The sequence below is a fragment of the Equus caballus genome, chromosome 27 (assembly GCF_041296265.1).
Source record: "Equus caballus isolate H_3958 breed thoroughbred chromosome 27, TB-T2T, whole genome shotgun sequence".
Lineage (NCBI taxonomy): Eukaryota > Metazoa > Chordata > Mammalia > Perissodactyla > Equidae > Equus > Equus caballus.
Genome location: NC_091710.1, coordinates 29,067,839 through 29,088,118, shown reverse-complemented (window position 1 = coordinate 29,088,118; position 20,280 = coordinate 29,067,839). Strand labels below are relative to the sequence as shown.

The window sequence follows — 20,280 nt, the reverse complement described above, 5'->3', positions numbered from 1 at the left end:
TTTTAGTGCTGATTAATCTGACTAATGAAATAAAGCACATTGTGCTTAGCTTATGTCCAATTAAACATCTGTTATGGTAATCAAAGTCTCCTGGCAATTATCACAGGTGACATTCTGAATTGATATCAGCAATATAATCAATACCCAATTGCCTGAATACCAAATTCAGTAAGCACAGTGCCCAAATGTGAAAGGTCAGAGGAGATATCTCTTCTCCACCATAAAGACCAAGTGGTCCAGCCAACCACCTCTATGTTGGTCAAGCTTGTTTATTTATTGGCTTTGCTAAATGCTCAGGCCCCCATAGAGCAAATGCAAAGGAAATCAGGCATGCCATGGTGTTTTCAAGGAGACCTCCACCATCTCTTCCTTGGGAGGTAAGCAGTAACTCATCTTTGGAGCAGGATGTCAGCAAACAAAAGGAGAAAGGCAAAGACCCTACCTACCGTAGAAGAGGAACGCTTTGGTCATGTGATGATGTAGGAAGGTCCGGTTGATGGTGAAGAAACAAGCATCTGCTCCACACTGGCCGAGCCTTCCAGTTTCCCCAGTCAGTGGGGACCACCAGAGCATAATGGGGTAGCTCTCAGTTTCCAATTTTCCTTTCCTATTCAGGGTCAGTGCTTCCTTCTCAAGGAATGGATAGAGATGTGTAGGCTCTCTCTCCATTTCTGCATGTGCATCTCGCAAATTGGAATTTTTAAACTTCTTCCTTTCAAATTTTCCCAGCTCAACCACTACCTAAAAGAGAAGACAATTATGACCAGGGTCAGACTGTTTCATTGCCTTTTGCACATCTCCCATTCATCTTGATGATTTAGCCCCTTAGTTTTCTATTACTGCTGTGACAAATTACCACAAACTTAGCAATTTAAAACAACATACATTTACTGTTGTACAGTTCTGGAGGCCATAAATCTGAAATGGGTCTCAATGGGCTAAAACATCAACATCGAGGTGTTGGCAGGGCTACATTCCTCTCTGGAAATTTTCGGAGAGAATCCGTTTTCTTGCTTTTCTATCTTTTAGAGCCACCCACAATTCTTGGCTCCTGGTCCCCTTCCTCCAGCTTTAAAGGCAGCAACACTGCATCTCTCTGACCCTCCTGTTGTCACATTGCTCTCTGACCAAAATATCTACGAACAACGATGCTTAATACTACTAAACACATAACAGATTCATCTTTCCTCCATTTCAGATAACCAGAAGTGGTTTCGTCTCCGTGAAATCTGTGCAAGTCAGGGTTATAATCTGGCTATTACTAGAGATTACACTCTAGGGGAAATGAGTTATAAAGTACCAGTTCATTTCTTTTTATTACAATTAAAGAAGTGGTAACACGGGTCTTATATTTCTAATAATATCCACTACAGCATCAAGATGGTGAAGTAGACCATGAGTACTGGCTCCCTCCCAAGTAAAACCACATTTTTTATTTATTTCAGGATAGTCTGGGTCACTGGACAGCCAGGCCATCAGTGACAATAATCTGGAGGGCAGGGTGGGCAGAGAGGAAACAGACAGGCAGTTGTTCTCCAAAAGTGCTGCCTTTTCATCAAACTTTAAGGTTTGGTATTGACACGGCATTATAAAAATATGTTAGAGAAAGCAGCACAAAAGTAGGGGCTGGTCTGTTTCAAATATAACTGAAACATTACTAGTCAGACTATGCAACAAACAAAGCAGTTAAAAGAAAGCACATTTTTCTGTATTAACTCCTCTACCAGTCGACAGAGGACACGACCCGTGAGGCCCTCAGGCCCCATTCTCAACAGTCAAGGATGGTGCCTTCTTTATATGCTTGGTACCCCTGGTGTCAGAAAAGGGCTACTACCCACTGATGGAGTACAGAGTCTGTAACTCCCTGGGGAGGGTCTGTAATTTTCACTGGATTATTTGAGGGATCCAAGGCCAAAAAAATATTAACTACCACTGAGTGGAAGCCAAGTAGTATTCCAAAAAGAGTAAAGAGTTATTTCGCTTTAAAAAATCATGTATCAACTGTGACACCAAATTCAGCATTAGAACAGTAAAACAACCACCAAAAACTGAAGAATAACCTAACCCTTGCCAATGGCTTTCTCAGCATTTTTATGATAACATAATAATGTGGCTGTTCCCCAATAGCTTGATGGAATGGAGTTGACTTGTAGCCACAAACTCTCTATCTTTTCACCCAACCTTTCCTTGCAAATGTACAACCAACAACTTTAAAGAAAGGCTTTTGGAAAGCCATGGATGTAACTTCAAAGACAGATTTTGCTCCACATTTCTGATTAATGTCTATTACGTGAGGTCTAAGTTCATTTCAAATAACAGGGATTGCTTTAAGGAGAGATTTTTCTGCCAAAAAGCTTTTTAAAAAATATTTAGCCTCAGATAGCACTACCAGATGGTGGGAAATATGGGGGATAGAGTAACACACTAAACAAAACCATGAGGACAGAATCACCCAAATCCAAAGTCTGGGAAACTCAAAAGGACAAATGACCCAGTTTCTGCAACAAGCCCATGACATGGAATAAAAGGTGGGGCAGGAGAAACTTACAGCAAGAAAAACTAAAAAATCCACAAAACTTAAGACACAGGAACTAATTGCAACATGTGAGATTTGTTTACTCTAGATTCAAAACAACCAATTATAAAAGACTTTTTGAGATAATGAAGAAAAATTTAACATGGCCTGGGATATAGATGGCACTGAGTAATTTTGTTAATTTTGTTGAGTGTGACAATAGTTAAATGTTTACATTAAATTCTTACGGGGCCGGCTCCATGGCCAAGTGGTTAAGTTCGCGTGCTCCGCTGCGGTGGCCCAGGGTTCGGATCCTGGGCGCGGACATGGCACCGCTAGTCAGGCCACGTTGACGCGGCGTCCCACATCCCACAACTAGAAGGACATGCAACTAAGATATACAATTGTGTACATGGGGGGTTTGGGGAGATAAAGCAGGAAAAAAAAAAAGATTGGCAACAGTTGTTAGCCCAGGTGCCAATCCTTAAAAAAAAAAAAACAAAAAAAAAATTTAAAAGTCCCCATCTGTTAGAGAATCATACGAAAGTAAATCCAGGTGAAATTATATGATGTCTGGGATTCATTTTAAAATACTACAGATTTATTCATGAATTATTTGTGCAACTAAAAAGTAAGCAAAATTCAAAAATAAATGAAGATATGTATACACTAAAAGAATTTACAGATAGTATATACAAAATACAGCTAAATATGGAAAAGGATGCCTCAAATGAATGATTTCCTCCAGTGGGTCAACATAACATTTTCATGTTTATTTATTAATTATGTTATAAGATCTGCTATGGGCTGAAGTGGTTCCCCCCAAAAATTCATATGTGAAGCCCTAACCCCCCCATACCTGAATATGGGACTGCATTTGGAGATAGGGTCTTTAAGAAGGTAATTAAGTTAAAATGAGATCATTATGGTAGGCCCTAGTCCAATATGACTGGTATCCTTATTAGAAGCGGACAGTAGGGCACAGACAAGTACAGAAGGAAGACCATGTGAAGACACAGGGGAAGATGGCCATCCAGAAGGACAAGGAGAAAGGCCTCAGAAGAAACGACCCTGCTGACATCTTGATCTCAGACTTCCAGCCTCCAGAACTGTGAGAGAATAAATTTCTCCGCCTAGCCTACAAACCTGTAAAAACGGGGATGGTCCTAAACGCATAGGCATTACATTTTTTCATTCATAACGTTTTTTTAAAAAATAGCATTGCCGCAATTCTGAACACTGAAGCATTCAACGCATCAGTGAGGACTGGGAAATAGCCCAAACCATCCTATTGATGGGAAACTGAAACCAAGATCCAGATGAAGGTTTAGTTCCAGCAATTACACCATCTCTCATAATCTGGAAGCTTAAAAATGTCACACATATCAAAAACATAGCAATTTATTCTGACATCAAAAGGAAAGCTCTTAGCTTAGACACAGGCGTTCCTCATAACTGGAAAAAGTGCCAAAGTACATGCATAGTGAGATCACAGCTCTCTCATAACTTCCATAGAAAGAAGCAGAGAACTCCAGCCCTTCCTTCACAAGCAGATCGTGGACCTTCAAGATAGACCAGAAGGGAGTTAAGTGATTCCTCCAACCAGAGGGCAGCAGAAGGCAGTAGAAGTACAGGGCCAGACTGGCTGCCAAAGTGCTTTTGTAAATTTTATCTCATTCCATCTCAATCAAGGGGAAGGAAGATACTCTAGAAGGAGAAAGCCCAGAGACCACCTTCCTCTCCACCAGCCCCACACCTGAACTACTCACATCCACAAAGACTCTTCGAAAGTCCTGTGGCTTTTGAAATGGATAGCTGGTAGTTGAATGGGTGCTAAACATATCTGAACTCATATCTATACTTTTACTATCATTGTGAAATTTTTATTTTAATTTGAAATCAGCAAATGAAATTCAGAATAACCAGCTACAGTCATGCATCGCTTAACGATGGGGATACATTCTGACAAATGCTTCGTTAGACGATTCTTTTGCTGTTCAAACGTCATAGAGTGGACTTACACAAACCTACGTGGTATAATCCACTACACATCTAGGTTATATGGTACTAATTTTATGGGACTACCATCATATATGCAGTCCGTCATTGACCGAAACATCGTCATTCGATGCATGACTATAAACGAAATAAATGGGAGGGCTAAAGAAATGTTTTAGTTCATTCACCCCAACACAGTCCTTGGTCTAGTCACATGTGTCAAGAATGACAAATTTATTAGTGCAGATGTTTGCGTTCTGCAGAACAGACTATCTCGTTCCTAGAATAGTCATTGCAAAAATGCCATCGTTCAGAAGTGATCATGACAGGGGACTGACTTCGAGGAAACCATTCAATTTAGACCCAATAAGACAGACTGAGCTTTAGTTCCCGTTCCTTTAAATCCAGGACCCTACAAGAGTCACAAATGATCCTCTATCTCATTGATTTTGTTTCTACCTGACACACCCACTCACTAAACCTCAGTCTCATCTGTTAATAAAAAAGTACTTTCCCTGCCTTAGACAGAAAACCTCTAATCCTGAGAGATTAAGCAAAAAGTAAAGCACTTGGAGACAACAGGGTGGGGGCAAGGGTGGGGGCAAAGGCCCAAGAATCAACACTACACAACCCAAATTCTTGGTACCTGGAGTGTGACAAGCAGAAAGACAGTAGCTGTGATGCACAGGCAAGAGGCCAAAAGCTTCCTCCTCTGAATCCGCGCCATGCTGCCCTGCCCTGGGTGACTGACACAGGGCTGGTCTGGTTACCAGGTGTTCTCGAGTCGGCCCATAGCCCCGGACAACTTCATGTGGAGGAACCATCTGGGTGCCAATTTCCTCCACTGCCATTCCTGCTGAGACCTGGTCTCCATGAAGGACTGAGCTCCGAGGTTCTGAGTGGGCTGGGCTTGGCATCGAGAGGGCACAGCATGCAGTCTTCTTAAGCTATCATCAGAGCAGCTGGAAATTCTTCAAACCAGAAGGCATCAAAAAATTCTGTAACAAATGAATAATCTTTTAGCCACAGTGCAGAACATTTAATAAATGTAGTCTTATTTGTACAGTGACAGATGGAAACTAGACTTTTGGTTGTGAACATGATGTAGCATATACAGAATTTGAAATATAATGATGTACAACTGAAATTTATATGTTATAAACCAATGTTACCTCAATAAAAATAAATAAATAAATGTGGTCCTGAAGGGTTATCATGCAGAAAACCAAAATTTTAAAAGTAAAAGGAGGAGCTGGCCCCATGGCCAAGTGGTTAAATTTGCACACTCTGCTCCGGCAGCCTGGGGTTCCCCGCTTCGGATCCTGGGCATTGACCCACACACTGCTCATCCAGCCATATGCTGTGGAGGCATCCCACATAGAAGAACTAGAAGGACCTACAACTAAGATATATAGCTATGCACTGGGGTTCTGGGGAGAAAAAAATAAAAAGAGGAAAATTGACAACAGATGTTAGCTCAGGGCCAATCTTCCTCAGCAAAAAAAGCATATCTTAAAAACAAACAAAAACTAAAACGAACCTCTGACCATATGAACCCTATCATATAGTCCTAATACCTCACTCACAGATGAGGAAACCAAAACCGGAGAGGTGATGTGACTTGCTCAAGGTCATAGAGCCTCTTAGAAGAGAGTGACAGATCTATAATCAGTCTAAAATTCTCTTTCCACTTAATTTTCTCTGCCATCAGAGATTAAATTCCACAAGTCACTTATATATAGTAACTTCCTTCTGTCCAAGTTTGAAAGGAGTAGAGACGTGGAGTAGAAATTACCAGGACTGTCCACCCACTCCTGTAAAAATTAGGGAAAAAATAAATAAAAGGTTCAGACTTTGATCAAAAATGGATAATGACCAACTGGCCCCAACTCTTCTCAAGGAAAACAGCTTCAGCCAGAACATAAGGAATTCTGATTACCAATTTATTCGTTTAGTCTTTTATGGCAAGTGTAATAAAGCAGTGAGTTGTCTGGGCATAAGATTCTTTGGAAGTTTTGAAATAAGATCTTCGTCTACCTGTAATGGATGATCTTTTCAAAAAGTTTTAAAAATGAACTAAATAGTCCCATAGAATGTCTTTTATTCCCAGGGTTCTATGAAGTCAAAGGTCTTGGGCAAATGACACTACAGAGGTCAGAACCAAGCAAGGATCAACATCCCAGAGAGAGGGCAGTGTTGTCTCACAGTACTCCAAGGATCTGACTTTAGTCAGAGCTACATCTCTCTAGGATATAGAACTAAAGATACAATCAGAAATATAAAAAACAGATGCAGAATTCTAGCTAAAAACCTAGGTCTTAAAGCTATGCTTCCCTCTTACGGATCTACCTTGATTTACTTGTAAGTCCAGGATACTTTTTTCCCTCAGCAACAAAATGACTCTTGGTCTCAGAAATCACCAAAAGTGCATTTTTCTTCTTTCGTTCATGAATTCCCACATTCCACACTGATTAACAGTACCAGCTTTATGGGCCAGCCCCAGTGGCCTAGTAGTTAAGTTTGGCATACTCTGCTTCGGCGGCCCAGGTTCAGTTCCTGGGCGCAGACCTACACCACTTGTCTGTCAGTGGCCATGCTGTGGCAGTGGCTCACTTACAAAAAAGAGGAACATTAGCAACAGATGTTAGCTGAGGGCAAATCTTCCTTAGCAACAAAAAGAGTACCTGCTCTAGAGTCTGTCAAGATTCAAATCTCAACTCCCCAGCCGGTTTAACCTAGCTGCTCCATAATTGAATTTCCAAAATACGGATAATAATGGTACCTAATCAGAGACTTATTGTGAGAATTATATAAGATTGGTAAAACATTTATTTCGGAGTCCAGCACATAAATGTCCAATAACTATTTGCTATCTTATTTTTAAATATTGTTATAATTTTTATTATAACTTTAAGTGGAAAACAAAGTTGACTTCACATAAAGTATGTTGCTGCCCAATCAATTGGAATTTCAAAAGGAGAAATACTTCGCCAAAGAAAAGATCACTAGTATTTGTTGAGCGACTTATTATGAGCAAGGCCCTTCACGACTCAGCACGCATGAGCTCATTCATCTTCCCAACAATTCCGTGCAATAGTAGTTACCATCTCATCTCAAAGGGAGAGCAAACTGAATTTGAACAAAGTAAAGTAACTTGTCCAAGACTATAACATTGATAAGTACTACAACCAGAAACTAGTCAGACTCTGAAGTTCATGCATTCTTTTAAGATTTTTAACACTAAGACCAAAAAAATTCCCATTTGGGGGATAATACTAATACTCACAGATTATCTGCCTGATTCAGACAAAACCTGTGCAGAATAGCTGTCGGCTGGTATAGCAAAGAAAAAAGTAACACAAATCTACAAGAACTTGAAAGGCACCTTTCCTTCTACTCAGTAAATGCTAGTTGCTATTAATCACATAAACGTGGAGCTGGCACTTTAGGTTCCAATCCTGGCTCTGTCATTTATATAAATCTGGACAAGTTACTAAATCTTTCTAAGCCTCAGTTTCTTGAAAGTAAGCAATAAATGTTAAGTATCATTATTTCTTTCCCTTGTGTAACAGAAAGATTATCCAATTGTCATTTTATATGCAAAAGCAATTCATTATAACTATAATTAACATAACCCAGATTAGGTAATGAAATAACATTACCATTTTAAATGGGTATAAAACTAGATCATTTTCAAAAGATTTTTAGATACATCACTCCACTCAATCTTATCGATAGCCACTTCGTAAAGCAGGCAAGGTAGGTATTATTACTATTCTCAGTTCTCACAAATAAGGAAACTAAGCCTCGGTGAATTTAAGTGATTTGCCAGAGATCACATTTCTTCAAAGGTTGAAGTGCATCTGAAAATCAGGTCAGCTGCCTCCGAGATCAGTGGAAAGGAAAGAGACGGGGTAAATAGTGATAGTTAAGAATACAAGAGTCAGGACTAAAGGAAAGCAAAAAATGGAGCGAGAAGGTAAGGCCATAGTTCGGGATATCTTTACAGCTACCACACGGCTCAAGCTGTCCGAGGGCCTTTTAAGTCTTCACACGGCTGTACGAACTGTGACCGAAGAACTTAAGGTTACAAATTCCCTTCCATCCAAAAAATCTCAATTCAGCTTATATTCCCAAAGCCAGAAGTAATGTGGGGTCTCAGGGATCGCGCTGTGGTTAAACACCCACCACTAAAGAATAGAGCCAGCTGGTGTAGATGGTGTTATGATTTATAACATGAAGCAACCAATCAGGCCTCCAGGCACGTCACTCTAATATGTGGTATTAATTACCCGGGAGCTTGTCATCAAGTCAGCACTCTCCCAACTGGTGAGACAGACGGGCCTGCAGAGAGCACTGTGAAGGCCAGCAAGCTCCAATGTGATGGGCCTCCAAGAGGAAAGCTCCCTTCTGTTTCATCACTGCCCTCAGGGTGAATCCCAGAGTCCTCCAAGAGGGCGCCCAGAACCCTCCTTGCCGGGACGGAGCAATGTGCGTGTGTTCAGACAACCATGGCAGATAATATCAGAAATGGACTCTCACTAACCCACCCTCTGGACCCTGGAGCTGACTTCTGCCCTGCCTAGGGCGGGCCATCTGCTGCCCAGAGAGGGGTCTGGAGCTGGGCATGACAACCTCACACTCCCACAAGTGCTATTCCATCAAAACCAGGAACATTTTCACGCTAAAATAAGTTCAAATTTCTCCACTTTATTTTGAATTAAAACAGACGGAAGAGAAACTGAGTATCTTAGAGCCAACTAGCCTGAGGATGCCAGCTTCAAACATCAGCCACGCAGCGCCAACCCAAGGCGTAGGTTAAGGGTCTCCGAAATGGGACTGAGATGACTTCTGCCCTGCACCTCTGAGTGTTAAGATGAGAAACCAATGCTAGGCGCCACAGAGAGCTTTCTAGCCCTGAGGGTTTGTGAGTCTCTACCTTTTCCTCCCTCTCCCCTCTGGCAGGGGAAAGAGGTGAGGCAGAAAGCAGGGAGCCCTGGGAAGACTCCTTTGATCAGTCTCTCCTCCAGTAACTGGTGAGTCAATTGGGCTAATAAGCGACTATCTTAACTGAGCTTAAGGTTACACATACCAGGGAGAGTCTTTAGAAGGAATGTATCTAATTACCATACTTAAATTATTCCTATTAAAGTGTAATTTCTCAAATAGGTTTGACTCTCCCAAGAAACGTTTTCATTTTATAATGTATAAATCCTCAGAGCATCCCTTAAATGGCGGCTGTCCTGGGAAAAACGTGATGTGATTGGCTGATGGGAAGGTGTCAGGGCCTTTTGGACAACTCTCCAGGCACTTTTCCACTAACACCCTTCAACCCTACTTATCCTCATCAACACTCCTTATTCATTTCTACTTGGCTTCTCCAAAAGCCCCAGAACTGCTCTTCTTACCAGTCTGACCCCTTACACTCTCCACTCAGCTGTAGAGCTGTTTCTGCAATATGGATTGGATATCCTTCCTCTGATTAAACTCCATCAATGGTTTCCCAAAGATTTCAAGATAAAGATCAAACTCGTTAGCTTAGAAAACAAGACTCCCTGGACCCCACCCTACTTCTCCAACTTCCACCACCGGTACCCTTTATTCCTGCTCTTCCCAGAATGTAGCTTCCTCTTCTGTGCTCTGGTCCCTACCTACCACATCCATACCTCTTTCACTATCCCAGCCATTCTCCTAGACTTTCAAGGCTACCTGCTTTGGGAAGCCTTACTCCTCTGCAATGCCAAGTCGGGAGATCTACGTCCACATCATTGTGCTTGTTCCTATCACAGCAGTGAAGAGAAGGCAGGAGGCTGGGGAATTTTAGGAAACCTTCTAAAGCTGCTTTATTAGGTGCATATAAAGTAACTGTGGAACACTAAAAAGTTGACCTATTTTGTTAATTTACAGAAGCCTTCCTTAGTACTGCCACTCGCCCTGGGGCACCTGACGAATGTGGCACAATGGTTCCAGTTTCCACTTTTACCCAATGTTCTTTATTAATATTTATTTGTGTTAAAGTGTTCCTCATTCTTTTTTAATGGACTTCATATTTTGCTGAGCATTTATTTTTATGTAAAGAGTGCTTTGGCGTGGATTTTTATCCGGAGAGGTCATCCTCTTGGACACATTTCAGGTGAGACAAATAGAGAATAATGAGAGAGACAGGGATACTGGCAGCCATGTGAATCAAGACGGGTGATTAATGAGGGGACAGAAGTTGTAGCCTGAGCTCCCTCACATTTCTGTTGCAGAACTGAAGGTGACGCCATTCATCAATTCTAGACACATACTGAAGCACTCAAATTATACAATCTCACTTGGTGGGTCTACTTAACGTAGAAACTAAATAAAAACATACCCAGATTAAAAAAAAATAATAATGAGATAAAACCCCAAATAGAAGCATTCAAAAGGAACAGGTTTTTTAAGTGGAAGTGAGGACACGAGACTGAAGATTCTGTATCATACTACGAACTGAGCCAGCTTCTCAAGAGCAGGACTCTTTCTCATCTTTTTCCTTACAAGGTTGTCTTAGTAACTGATCTCTCCCCATGAAGGGCCTACTGGTTACTCTGCAACAATGTTCCTGCCTGGCAGAAGATCTGAATTAAATATCGTCATCTGCTTTGATCATTTATGTAATCATGAATGAGGAACTGGTTCAATAACACTGACAAAATGTGGCTAATACTTCACACACCTAAAGATCAAGAGCCGGACCAGACTATCTTCTGAGTTTTCATCCCAGAATTAAGCTCTTCAATCCCATGAATAGTGTCCAGGAGCAAAAACTCTCCAAAGAAGAAAGTTTAATCAAGAGACAGGAATTGAGACAATTTGAATCGTCATGAACAAGAAATATTTCTATATAACAAGTTTAGGATTATCTTATCTTCATTTTCCTTTTTAGTAATTCAGCATTAACTTTTGAAAACTCAAATTTTATTCTCAAAGAAATAAATATCTGAAAAACATTGCAAATAAAATTAACAAGTTTTTTTAATGTTTAAAAACCCATATTCACGAACACCATAACAAATGTTTACTGTAGGATACCGGTAATTGAGTTAGATGTTGCAGTTCTTGCTGAAATCAACTCTTTACATTCCAAATTTAGAAAGCATTTAAATATGGGTTGGCAACAGCTGCATACCGAGCAATACTTACACAAATATGAATAACATTATTGTTTGTCCAAACTATGTTCTTTTTTTATTTCCTAAACTTAACCCTAGTTTGAATTTGTTTTCAGAAATGCACTGTTTGTAAAACTATTAATTTTAAAATTGAAGAATAAAAGATGAGCCATAATAACAGTAACAGTTGAGACTGTGTATTTGATCCACTGTTACACACTGCCATCTAGCTGGAAGCCAGCAAACGAAGAGTTACCACAGCAATTTCAAACATGGAGCAGACTTTAATGATCCCCTGATGCTAGGACATTGCCTCTGGCGCCCAGGCAGGAGGAGAAAGTTCTAAAATTGAGGCTAGGATGCTGTCTAGATGGGTGTCTCTGCCACCTTACTGTACAAATACCTGGGCTGCTTATTCAGTGCAGATGGCCAGGACTGACCCGAAAGCTGGCGGTCTGAGAGACCACGGTGGACCAGGGAGAAACAATGCCCTCACTGTAGTGTGACATCATTAACAAGCCCAAGATTGGTCACGAGCCCCTGGGTGTCTCATCTTGAGAGATCGAAGAATATAAAAGAGGAATGAGGCCCTGGAGACCAACTTGCCATATTCAAAACTGCACCCAGCCAGAGTGCATGCATTCCACAAACGTAATTAACAATCCAAGTCACGACACGCATAACACTACCCAACTATTTCAAGGAAATGTGGCAGTGAGTAGGGGGCACGTGTCGGAGCTGTGACGTTAAGAAAAAGTCATTTTGCGCGGCATTTGCTATATAGTAAAGAATCATTAAAAGATCCCCATAAAATGTCTTATAATCGCACCGATGTTATTTCTATATCATACAAACTGACTTCTATTCTGAGGGCAGTAATCGGGTACAAAAATACCCAGGAAATGGCTTGCGTATTGACAACCAAACCCTGCTGTTCTGGGCATTTTCTCCATTAAATACACAACGTTCTCAACAGCTGAAAAGTCAGACTCGCTGCTACTTCAGCACAGGATTCTAGCAACAAGTGATTCGAAGTGAAGGCACAGAGAAAGAAGGAAGGACTTCACAGTACACAAAGGCAGAGCTTGGTTCTGAATTGGGGGGCGGGGAAGTCCGTGGCAGAGGCGAGGTCCGTGGGAACCTCCGGCCCCTGGCGGCGGCGGGACCCCGCGCGCCTCCCCCGGGCTCCGGCGAAGTTCCTGCGGTCACCTGCTCCCACCTGTGCTTTTTCAGCAGCCAGACAGGTTGACATCTCAGGCAGTGTCACTGGAAAGCGCTGCCCAAGGTTTCCCAAAACAGACTCGGATTGTTTCGGAGCACACAACTCCGTCTTTCTCTTACACACACTCCCTTCTGGGCACAAAGAGGAGGTTTCCTTCGGCTCTGAGTCCGGCGGGCAGCGTCCCGGCCTCCACGGTCACCGGAAAAGTCTCTCTTTGTCTCTCAGCACCAAGATCCTGCCCCCACCAAGCTGTCACTCAAGCTAGAAAAGACCCAGCGCGCGCACTCACCTCGCCCGGGTGGAGGAGGCTGCTCCGCCCGCCGCCGCCGCGCCGGTTTTCACTTTCAGTTTGCGCACCCCCCTGAGCTGCGGCGAAGACTCGGCGAGGAGATTTGGGACAGGCGGGATCACACTCAGCGCGTCCAGGCCGAGGCATCCTGGATCCAGGTTTTCACTGGTGCCCCATTTAAAAGCAAGCGGGACCCGGGTTCCAGGGAACACGGGCCGCCCCTCGCTGGCGAGCCTGGGGCGCCCAGCCCTTTTTGAAAGTTCCTGGGAGGCTCCTGAGCAAGTCACAGGACACTTTCTGCTTGCCTTAGTGGCAGTCCCTAGTCACTTAGAGATACGTTCTGAGAAATGCATCATCAGGCAAATTCGTCGCGCAAACGTCTGGAGTGTACTTAAACCTAGACGGTACAGCCTTCTCTACACACCTAGGCTCTGTGGTACTAATCCTGTGGGACCATGGTCATATATCCGGTTTGTCCTTGACCAAAGTGTCCTTATGCCATACATGTACTAAGACTCGAGCACGTTCAAAGTCACCTATTCAGGAAAATTGAGAACACTTTAAGCACAGCAGAGGCCTCTGTACCTTTAATTGGGTACCAGTGTTTGGTAGACTGGGCAGGATGATCATTTACTTTTATTTTACTGACGGAAAACGAACTGACTTCAAGCTACTGAGTTCCAAATTCAGATAACCCAGTTAAAATTATTTTGCCCTGGTCTAGGCAGGAGGTGATAAACCTAGGGAGGGACTTCAAGACCATGGGAGGGCCGGGCCCGAGAGTGATTGCTGCCTTAGGCCTGCTCACTTAAGTCCTGCCCAGAGAGCTCCCTGGCCAAGCCCCTCTATTAACCTCTCTGGAAAACGGGTTGATAATAATGGCATCTACTTCTAGAAAACATCAAACACGAATGAAAAGATTGGCAAATTGGGTATCATTAAAAGTAAGAAATTCTGTTCATCAAAAGACTCGGTTAAGGGGCCAGCTCCGTGGCCGAGTGGTTAAGTTCGGGCACTCCGCTGCAGCGGCCCAGGGTTCGGATCCTGGGCGCGGACATGGCACCGCTCGTCAGGCTACGTTGAGGCGGCGTCCCACATCCCACAACTAGAAGGATCTGCAACTAGGATATACAACTGTGTACAGGGCGGGGGGTTGGGGAGATAAAGCAGGAAAAAAAAAAAAAAAAAAGATTGGCATCAGTTGTTAGCCCAGGTGCCAATCTTTAAAAAAAAAAAAAATGACGCGATTGAGAATGAAAAACAATCCACAGAGTAGAAGATATTTGCAATAGATTTATCTAATAAAGTATTCGTACCCAGAATGTAGCAAGAACTACGATGCAGATGCAATAAGAAACAATCCAATAAAAAGAAGGAGGGAAGGGACCATACACTCCTACAGCACTTCACCAAGCGGAATCCAAATAGCCAATAAGCATGTGAAAAAACGCTTAGCTTCTTTAGTCATCAGGGAAATGCAAATTAACAAGACAGTGATATACTACTGCAGACCCACCGAAATGGCTACAGAGTTTAGACTGACAGTACAAAGCAAAGGCAAAGCTGTGGAGCATGTGGAAGTTTATGCACTGTTGGTGGGGGTGTAATTTTTACAGGCACTTTGGAAAACTGTCCATCAGTATCTATCAGAGCTAAATATATGCATATTTTATGACCCACAAATTCCACTCCTAGGTATATGCCTAATAGACGTACATACATATGTACATCAAAAGACAGGTGTACTAGGCCATAAAAATACACCTTAACAAATTGAAAAGAATAGACATCATACAAAATATGCTATCAGACCACAGTGGAATAAAACCAATTAAATCAATATCAGAAATATCCCAAAATATTTGGAGACTAAATAACAGACTTCTGAATAACACATGGGTCAAAGAAGAATTTTCAAAAGAAATCAAAAAACATTTTGAACTAAATGAAAATGAAAATACAACCTATCAAAATTTGTGGAATGCAGTGGAAGCAATGCTTAGAGGGGAAATTATAGCATTGATATATATCATGAATGTCAGAAAAGAAGACAGATCTAAAATTTATAACCTAAGTTTCCACTGTAGGAAGATAGAGAAAGAGGAGGAAAGTAAATGCAAAGTAAGCAGAAGAAAAGAAATGATAAAAATTAGAATAGAAATCAACGAAATTGAAAACAGAGAACTAACAGAAAATAATCAATGAAATCAAAAGCTGGTTCTTTGAAAAGATCAATAAAATTGATAAATCATTAGCTAGGCTAACCAATGAAAAAGCAAGAAGACTCAAATTACTAATATCAGAAATAAAAGAGGGGCCATCACTACTGATCCCATGGACATTAAAAGGATAATAAAGGTCAAAAGAATGAGACAAGCCACTGACTAGGAGAAAATATTTGCAGAAGACATATCTAATAAAGGCCTGCTATCCAAAATATACAAAGAACTCTAAAAACTCAACACTAAGAAAGCGAACGACCCTATTAAAAAAGTAGGCAAAATACCTGAACAGACACCTCATCAAAGAAGATATACAGACGGCAAATAAGCATATGAAAAGATGCAAATTAAAACAACAATGAGACACCATTATACTCCTATTAGAATGGCCAAAATACAGAACAAAACAATGTCAAATGTCCATGAGGAAGCAGAGTGACAGAAGCTCTCATTCCTTGCTGGTGGAAATGCAAAATGTACAGCACTTTGCGGGACCAGCCCGGTGGTGCAACGGTTAACTGCACACGTTCCACTTCTCAGCGGCCCACGGTTTGCTGGTTCTGACCCCGGGTTCGCACACTGCACCGTTTGGCAAAAGCCATGCTGTGGTAGTCATCCCACATATAAAGTAGAGGAAGATGGGCACGGATGTTAGCTCAGGGCCAGTCTTTCTCAGCAAAAGGAGGATTGGCAGTAGTTAGCTCAGGGCTAATCTTCTTTAAAAAAAAAAAAAATGCACATCACTTTGGAAGATTTTGACAGATTCTGGATTTCCCTCAGAGGGAATTGCTCCATGTACAGCTGTATATTCAGTGTGTCCATGGGAAGAAGGAAATTCAGGAGACTCGTGCCACTATCCTTGTGACATCTTCCATTAGCTCTTTTTAAAGCATTATTCACCGGTGGTCTTGTGTCATCACCAGATGTTCCTAATCCCAGATCTGTGATATTTGAATTGACACATTCAGGATAAAGATAAAAATATTCGGGATAAAGATAAAAATTAGGGAGGATTAAATAATTTACGTCATCTTTGTTGTTTGACAGTGACCTGAATTACATGTGTGAAGACAGAAAGCAAAAGTAATAGTTTCCCTTACACTAGAATTTTCTTAGGAGCTGCATGGCTACTTATCATGGATGTTGTAAAATGCATTAATGCACAAGATTAGGTGAGACCCGATAATTTCTAAAGTGTCCCCTAATTGATGATCTATAAATCAACAAAGGGACTTAGTTAAAAACAAAGACCCAAACTATATAACAAGTGGTTGCTCTAACTATATAGATTGATTACAGAAATGGTCCTGATTCTCCATCCCTTTCTGTATCCACTACCTTTGCAATGTGACTTTGATGTTCCCCATCAAGAAGTGGAGTGTATTTCCCCATCCCTGAATCCTGGCTGGCTTTGGGACTTGCTTTGGCCACAGAGTGTGAAAGAAGTGACAGGGTGCCAGTTCTGACCCCAGGCCTCAAGAGGCCTTGCGTGTTCCCATTCCTCTTGTTAGAACCCTGCGCAGCTGCCAACAGAACAATCCCATGATGCCTTCTGGACAATGAGGGACAATGATTCAGTCACTCCTGTTACGCCAGTCAATAGCCAGCCAACTGTAAGACATGTGAGTGAGGCTACCCTAGACCAGTCAGCCACAAGCCAGGCCACGAGCTGACTGCAGACACGTGGTGAGCCAGCCCAGGTCAGATCAGCCAAGTCTGGCCCAGGTCAGCAGTACTGCCCATCTGACTTGTAGAAACATGAGCAATAATAAATGTGTACTGTTTTAAGCCACTGAGTTAACACAGAGAGGTGTGTTACACAGCAATAGCTAACTGATACAGAAATTGGCGTCTAAAAGTGGGCTGCTGCTGTGGGGAAAAAAAGTCTAAAATATGTGGCATTGGCCTTGGGACCAGGTGGTAGGCAAGGACTGAAAAAGCAATGAGAAAACTACTGTAGCAAACTGGAAAAAAGATGACACATGTTATGTAGTAGCAAAATATTTGGTAAAAGTATCACCTATAGTAACTTGGAAGGTATAAAACATACCTGATGAACTTGTGTACCTGGGTAAAATGACTTCCAGGCAGAATGCTAAAAGTGTCAGTTTGCATTTTTTAGCTACATGTTATAAAGTACTGACAGAAAGAAATAAGCTAAAGGAAAAAAAAAATGAAAGGCCACTTTACAGGCAGAATTTAGAGGGAATATAAAGCAATCAAAATTTAGCAGACTGGAAAATAAAACTGGTCCTCACCTCCAGTCCCCCCAACCAGTAAAAGATCCTCAAGGTGAGACAGGAAGATTTTTAGTCAAGAACTCTGACAGAGTTAAAATGATACCTGGTAGATCTTTTCAGCCAAACAAAGGAGCTAGTAAAAATTGTAAAGATGTCCTTCCACAGCAGTATGACACACTCAGAGTAGCCAGGATTAAGGTTGTAGAGAGAAGCTTGTCGGAAAAAAATTATGTGTGTGGCTTTTGTTCAATGAAGTGGACTTAAATCAGATTCCACATAGAAAGCTCACAAAGTTTTTAAAATTGTACATGGTGAAAGTGCTCTTAACTTGGACTAGAAGTGGGTGGAATTGTTCTAATTACAAACAATGCTTCTGGCCCCCAAGCTCCTCTGGGCAGGACACACACTGAGAAGGGTACTCAACTACCGACATGAGTCATGTCTTCAGAAGTGGTCAAGAAGGAGGATGGAAAATGAACGCGCCTTAGAAAGTCGAGGAAAGAGCTTTGGAAAGCAAGAGACTGTTCTGGAAACACTGTTTCCTAGAAAGCAGAACCCGTGCCTGGTCAGGGAACGTTGCCTGCCCCTGGAGTAGAGGGACTGGGCAACGTTCGCCAGCCAGGATTTCAGTATCACTGTGGGGCAGGGATTGCTCTGTGCTTACTGCTAGGTACGAACATCTATAATTGAACATCTAGTGAGTAATAAAAATTAATATGACCAAATTTCGACTCTTGCTTCCTCTAAACTCTGCTCCTCATTCAGCTTTCTCTGTCTTAACAAAGATACCACTCTTTAGCCCATAGCTCAAGCCAAAATCCTTGGAGTCATCCTTGATTCCTCTCTCTCTCACTTCTCCCATCTAATAGATGAGGGAATGCTGGCTCTGTCTTCAAAATATATCCATAATTCCACCACCTCTCATGACTTCCAGTGTCGCACCGCAGCCCCGATCCATGTCATCTTGACGACTGCAGTACCTTCCCAGCAGCTCCCCCTGCCTCCACGTGCGCCTCCACATGACAGTCAGAGTGATCTTTTCAAATCATAAATCAGATCATGCCAATATTCCATTCAAAAATAGCCGTTTAAAATAAAATCGTGAACTATAAGGTCTCATATGATCTGGCTGTTGGCTACTTCTCCAGCTTCGTTTCCCAGCACTCTCCAGCTCATTCTTTGCTCTCCACCCACAATGGCCTCCTAGCTGTTCGTCACATACACCAAGCGTGCCCAAATTCAGGGGCTTTGGATTTGTCTGTTCATGTGCTTGGAATGGTCCTTCCCCGGGCATTTGCATGGCCCACTTTTTACCATGTTATACTCAATAAATTGCAGTGGTATGTGTTTTTTGAGGAATTGGTCCATTTCATCAAACTTGTCAAATTTATATATGTAAAGTTGTTCCTAATATTCCCTTATTATCCATTTGATATCTGCAAGGTCTGTAGTGCTCTCTCCTGTTTCATTCCTCATATTGGAAATTTGTGTCTTCTTTCTTTTTCAATTTGTCTGTCTTGCTGGAAGTTTCTCAAGTGATCTTTCCAAAGCACCAGCTCTTTGCTTCACTGATTTTCTCTACTGTTTTCAATTTCAATGATTTCTGTTCATATCTTTACTATTCCTTCCTTCTGCTTGCTTGGGGTTGATTTTGCTCTTCTTTCTCTTGGTTCTTGAGTTGGAAGCTTAGATTACTGGGAGTTTTTCTCTTTTCTAATGTATGTAATTAATGCCATAAATTTCCCTCTCAGCACTTCATTAGCTGTGTCCCACAAATTTTAATATGTTGTATTTTAATTTTCATTCAGTTCAATGTAGTTTCTCTTGAGACTTCCTCTTTGATTATTTAGAATTGTATTATTTAGTTTCGAAGTGTTTGGAAATTTTCCTGTTATGTTCAGTTATTAATTTATAGTTTGACTCCATTGTAATCAAATATACTCTGTATGATTTCAATTCTTTTTAAATTTGTTGAGGTTTGTTTTATGGCTCAGGATATGGTTTATCTTGGCATGTGTTCCATATATACTTGAAAAGAACATGTATTCTACTGGTGTTGAATGGAGTAGTCTATAAATGTTGATTAGATCCTGTTGATTTGTGGTGTCGTTGAGGTTTTCTATTTCTTTGCTGCTTTTCTGTCTAGTTGTTCTATCAGTGGTCAAAAGAGGGGTATTGAAGTTTCCAGCTGTAATTGTGGATTTCTGTATTTCTCCTTTCAGTTCTATCAGTTTTTTCTTCATATATTTTACAGCTCTCTTGTCCAGTGTGTACACATTTAGGTTTTCTGTGACTTCTTGGTGGATCAACCCTTTTAACCTTATATAATATCCCTCTTCTTTTCTCTGAAGTCTATTTTATCTCATATTAATGTCCTACTCCTGTTTTTCTTTAATTGTGTGATATATTTTTTCCTATACTTTGACATTCAATCTACATATATCATTATATTTGAAGAGAGTTCCTTATAGACTGCATATAATTGGCACGTTTTTAAATCCTCTCTGCCAAGCTCTGCTTTTAATTAGTATAGTTAGAGCATTTACATTTAATGTAATTATTGATATGTTAGGGCTTAAGTCTGCCTTTTGTTTTTCTGTTTGTTCTCTCTGCTTTTTTGTTTCTCTGTTTCCTTTCCCTTGAGGAAGATTGTCCCTC

General features: G+C 41.4%; 1 protein-coding gene across 6 annotated transcripts in view; it reads right to left on the bottom strand.

Moving 5' to 3' along the window:
• The window catches only part of FUT10 (fucosyltransferase 10), a 171,364-nt gene extending 157,769 nt beyond the window's left edge, over positions 1-13,595 (bottom strand). For 3 of the 6 annotated variants that reach the window (XR_011433341.1, XM_070253274.1, XM_070253275.1), the window contains exons 1-3: positions 13,161-13,436; positions 5,160-5,511; positions 447-741 (exon numbers count right to left, since the gene is read on the bottom strand). Coding sequence is in view for 5 of the 6 variants with exons in the window: in XM_070253274.1 (XP_070109375.1) it covers positions 447-741; positions 5,160-5,240 (376 nt within the window). In the remaining variant the exon portion in view is untranslated. Of the gene's footprint in view, positions 1-446; positions 742-5,159; positions 5,512-11,213 lie in introns of all 6 variants that reach the window. The other 3 variants (XM_001493209.5, XM_014736576.3, XM_023630855.2) reach the window with 3 other exon arrangements.
• Between the last annotated feature and the right edge of the window lie 6,685 nt (positions 13,596-20,280).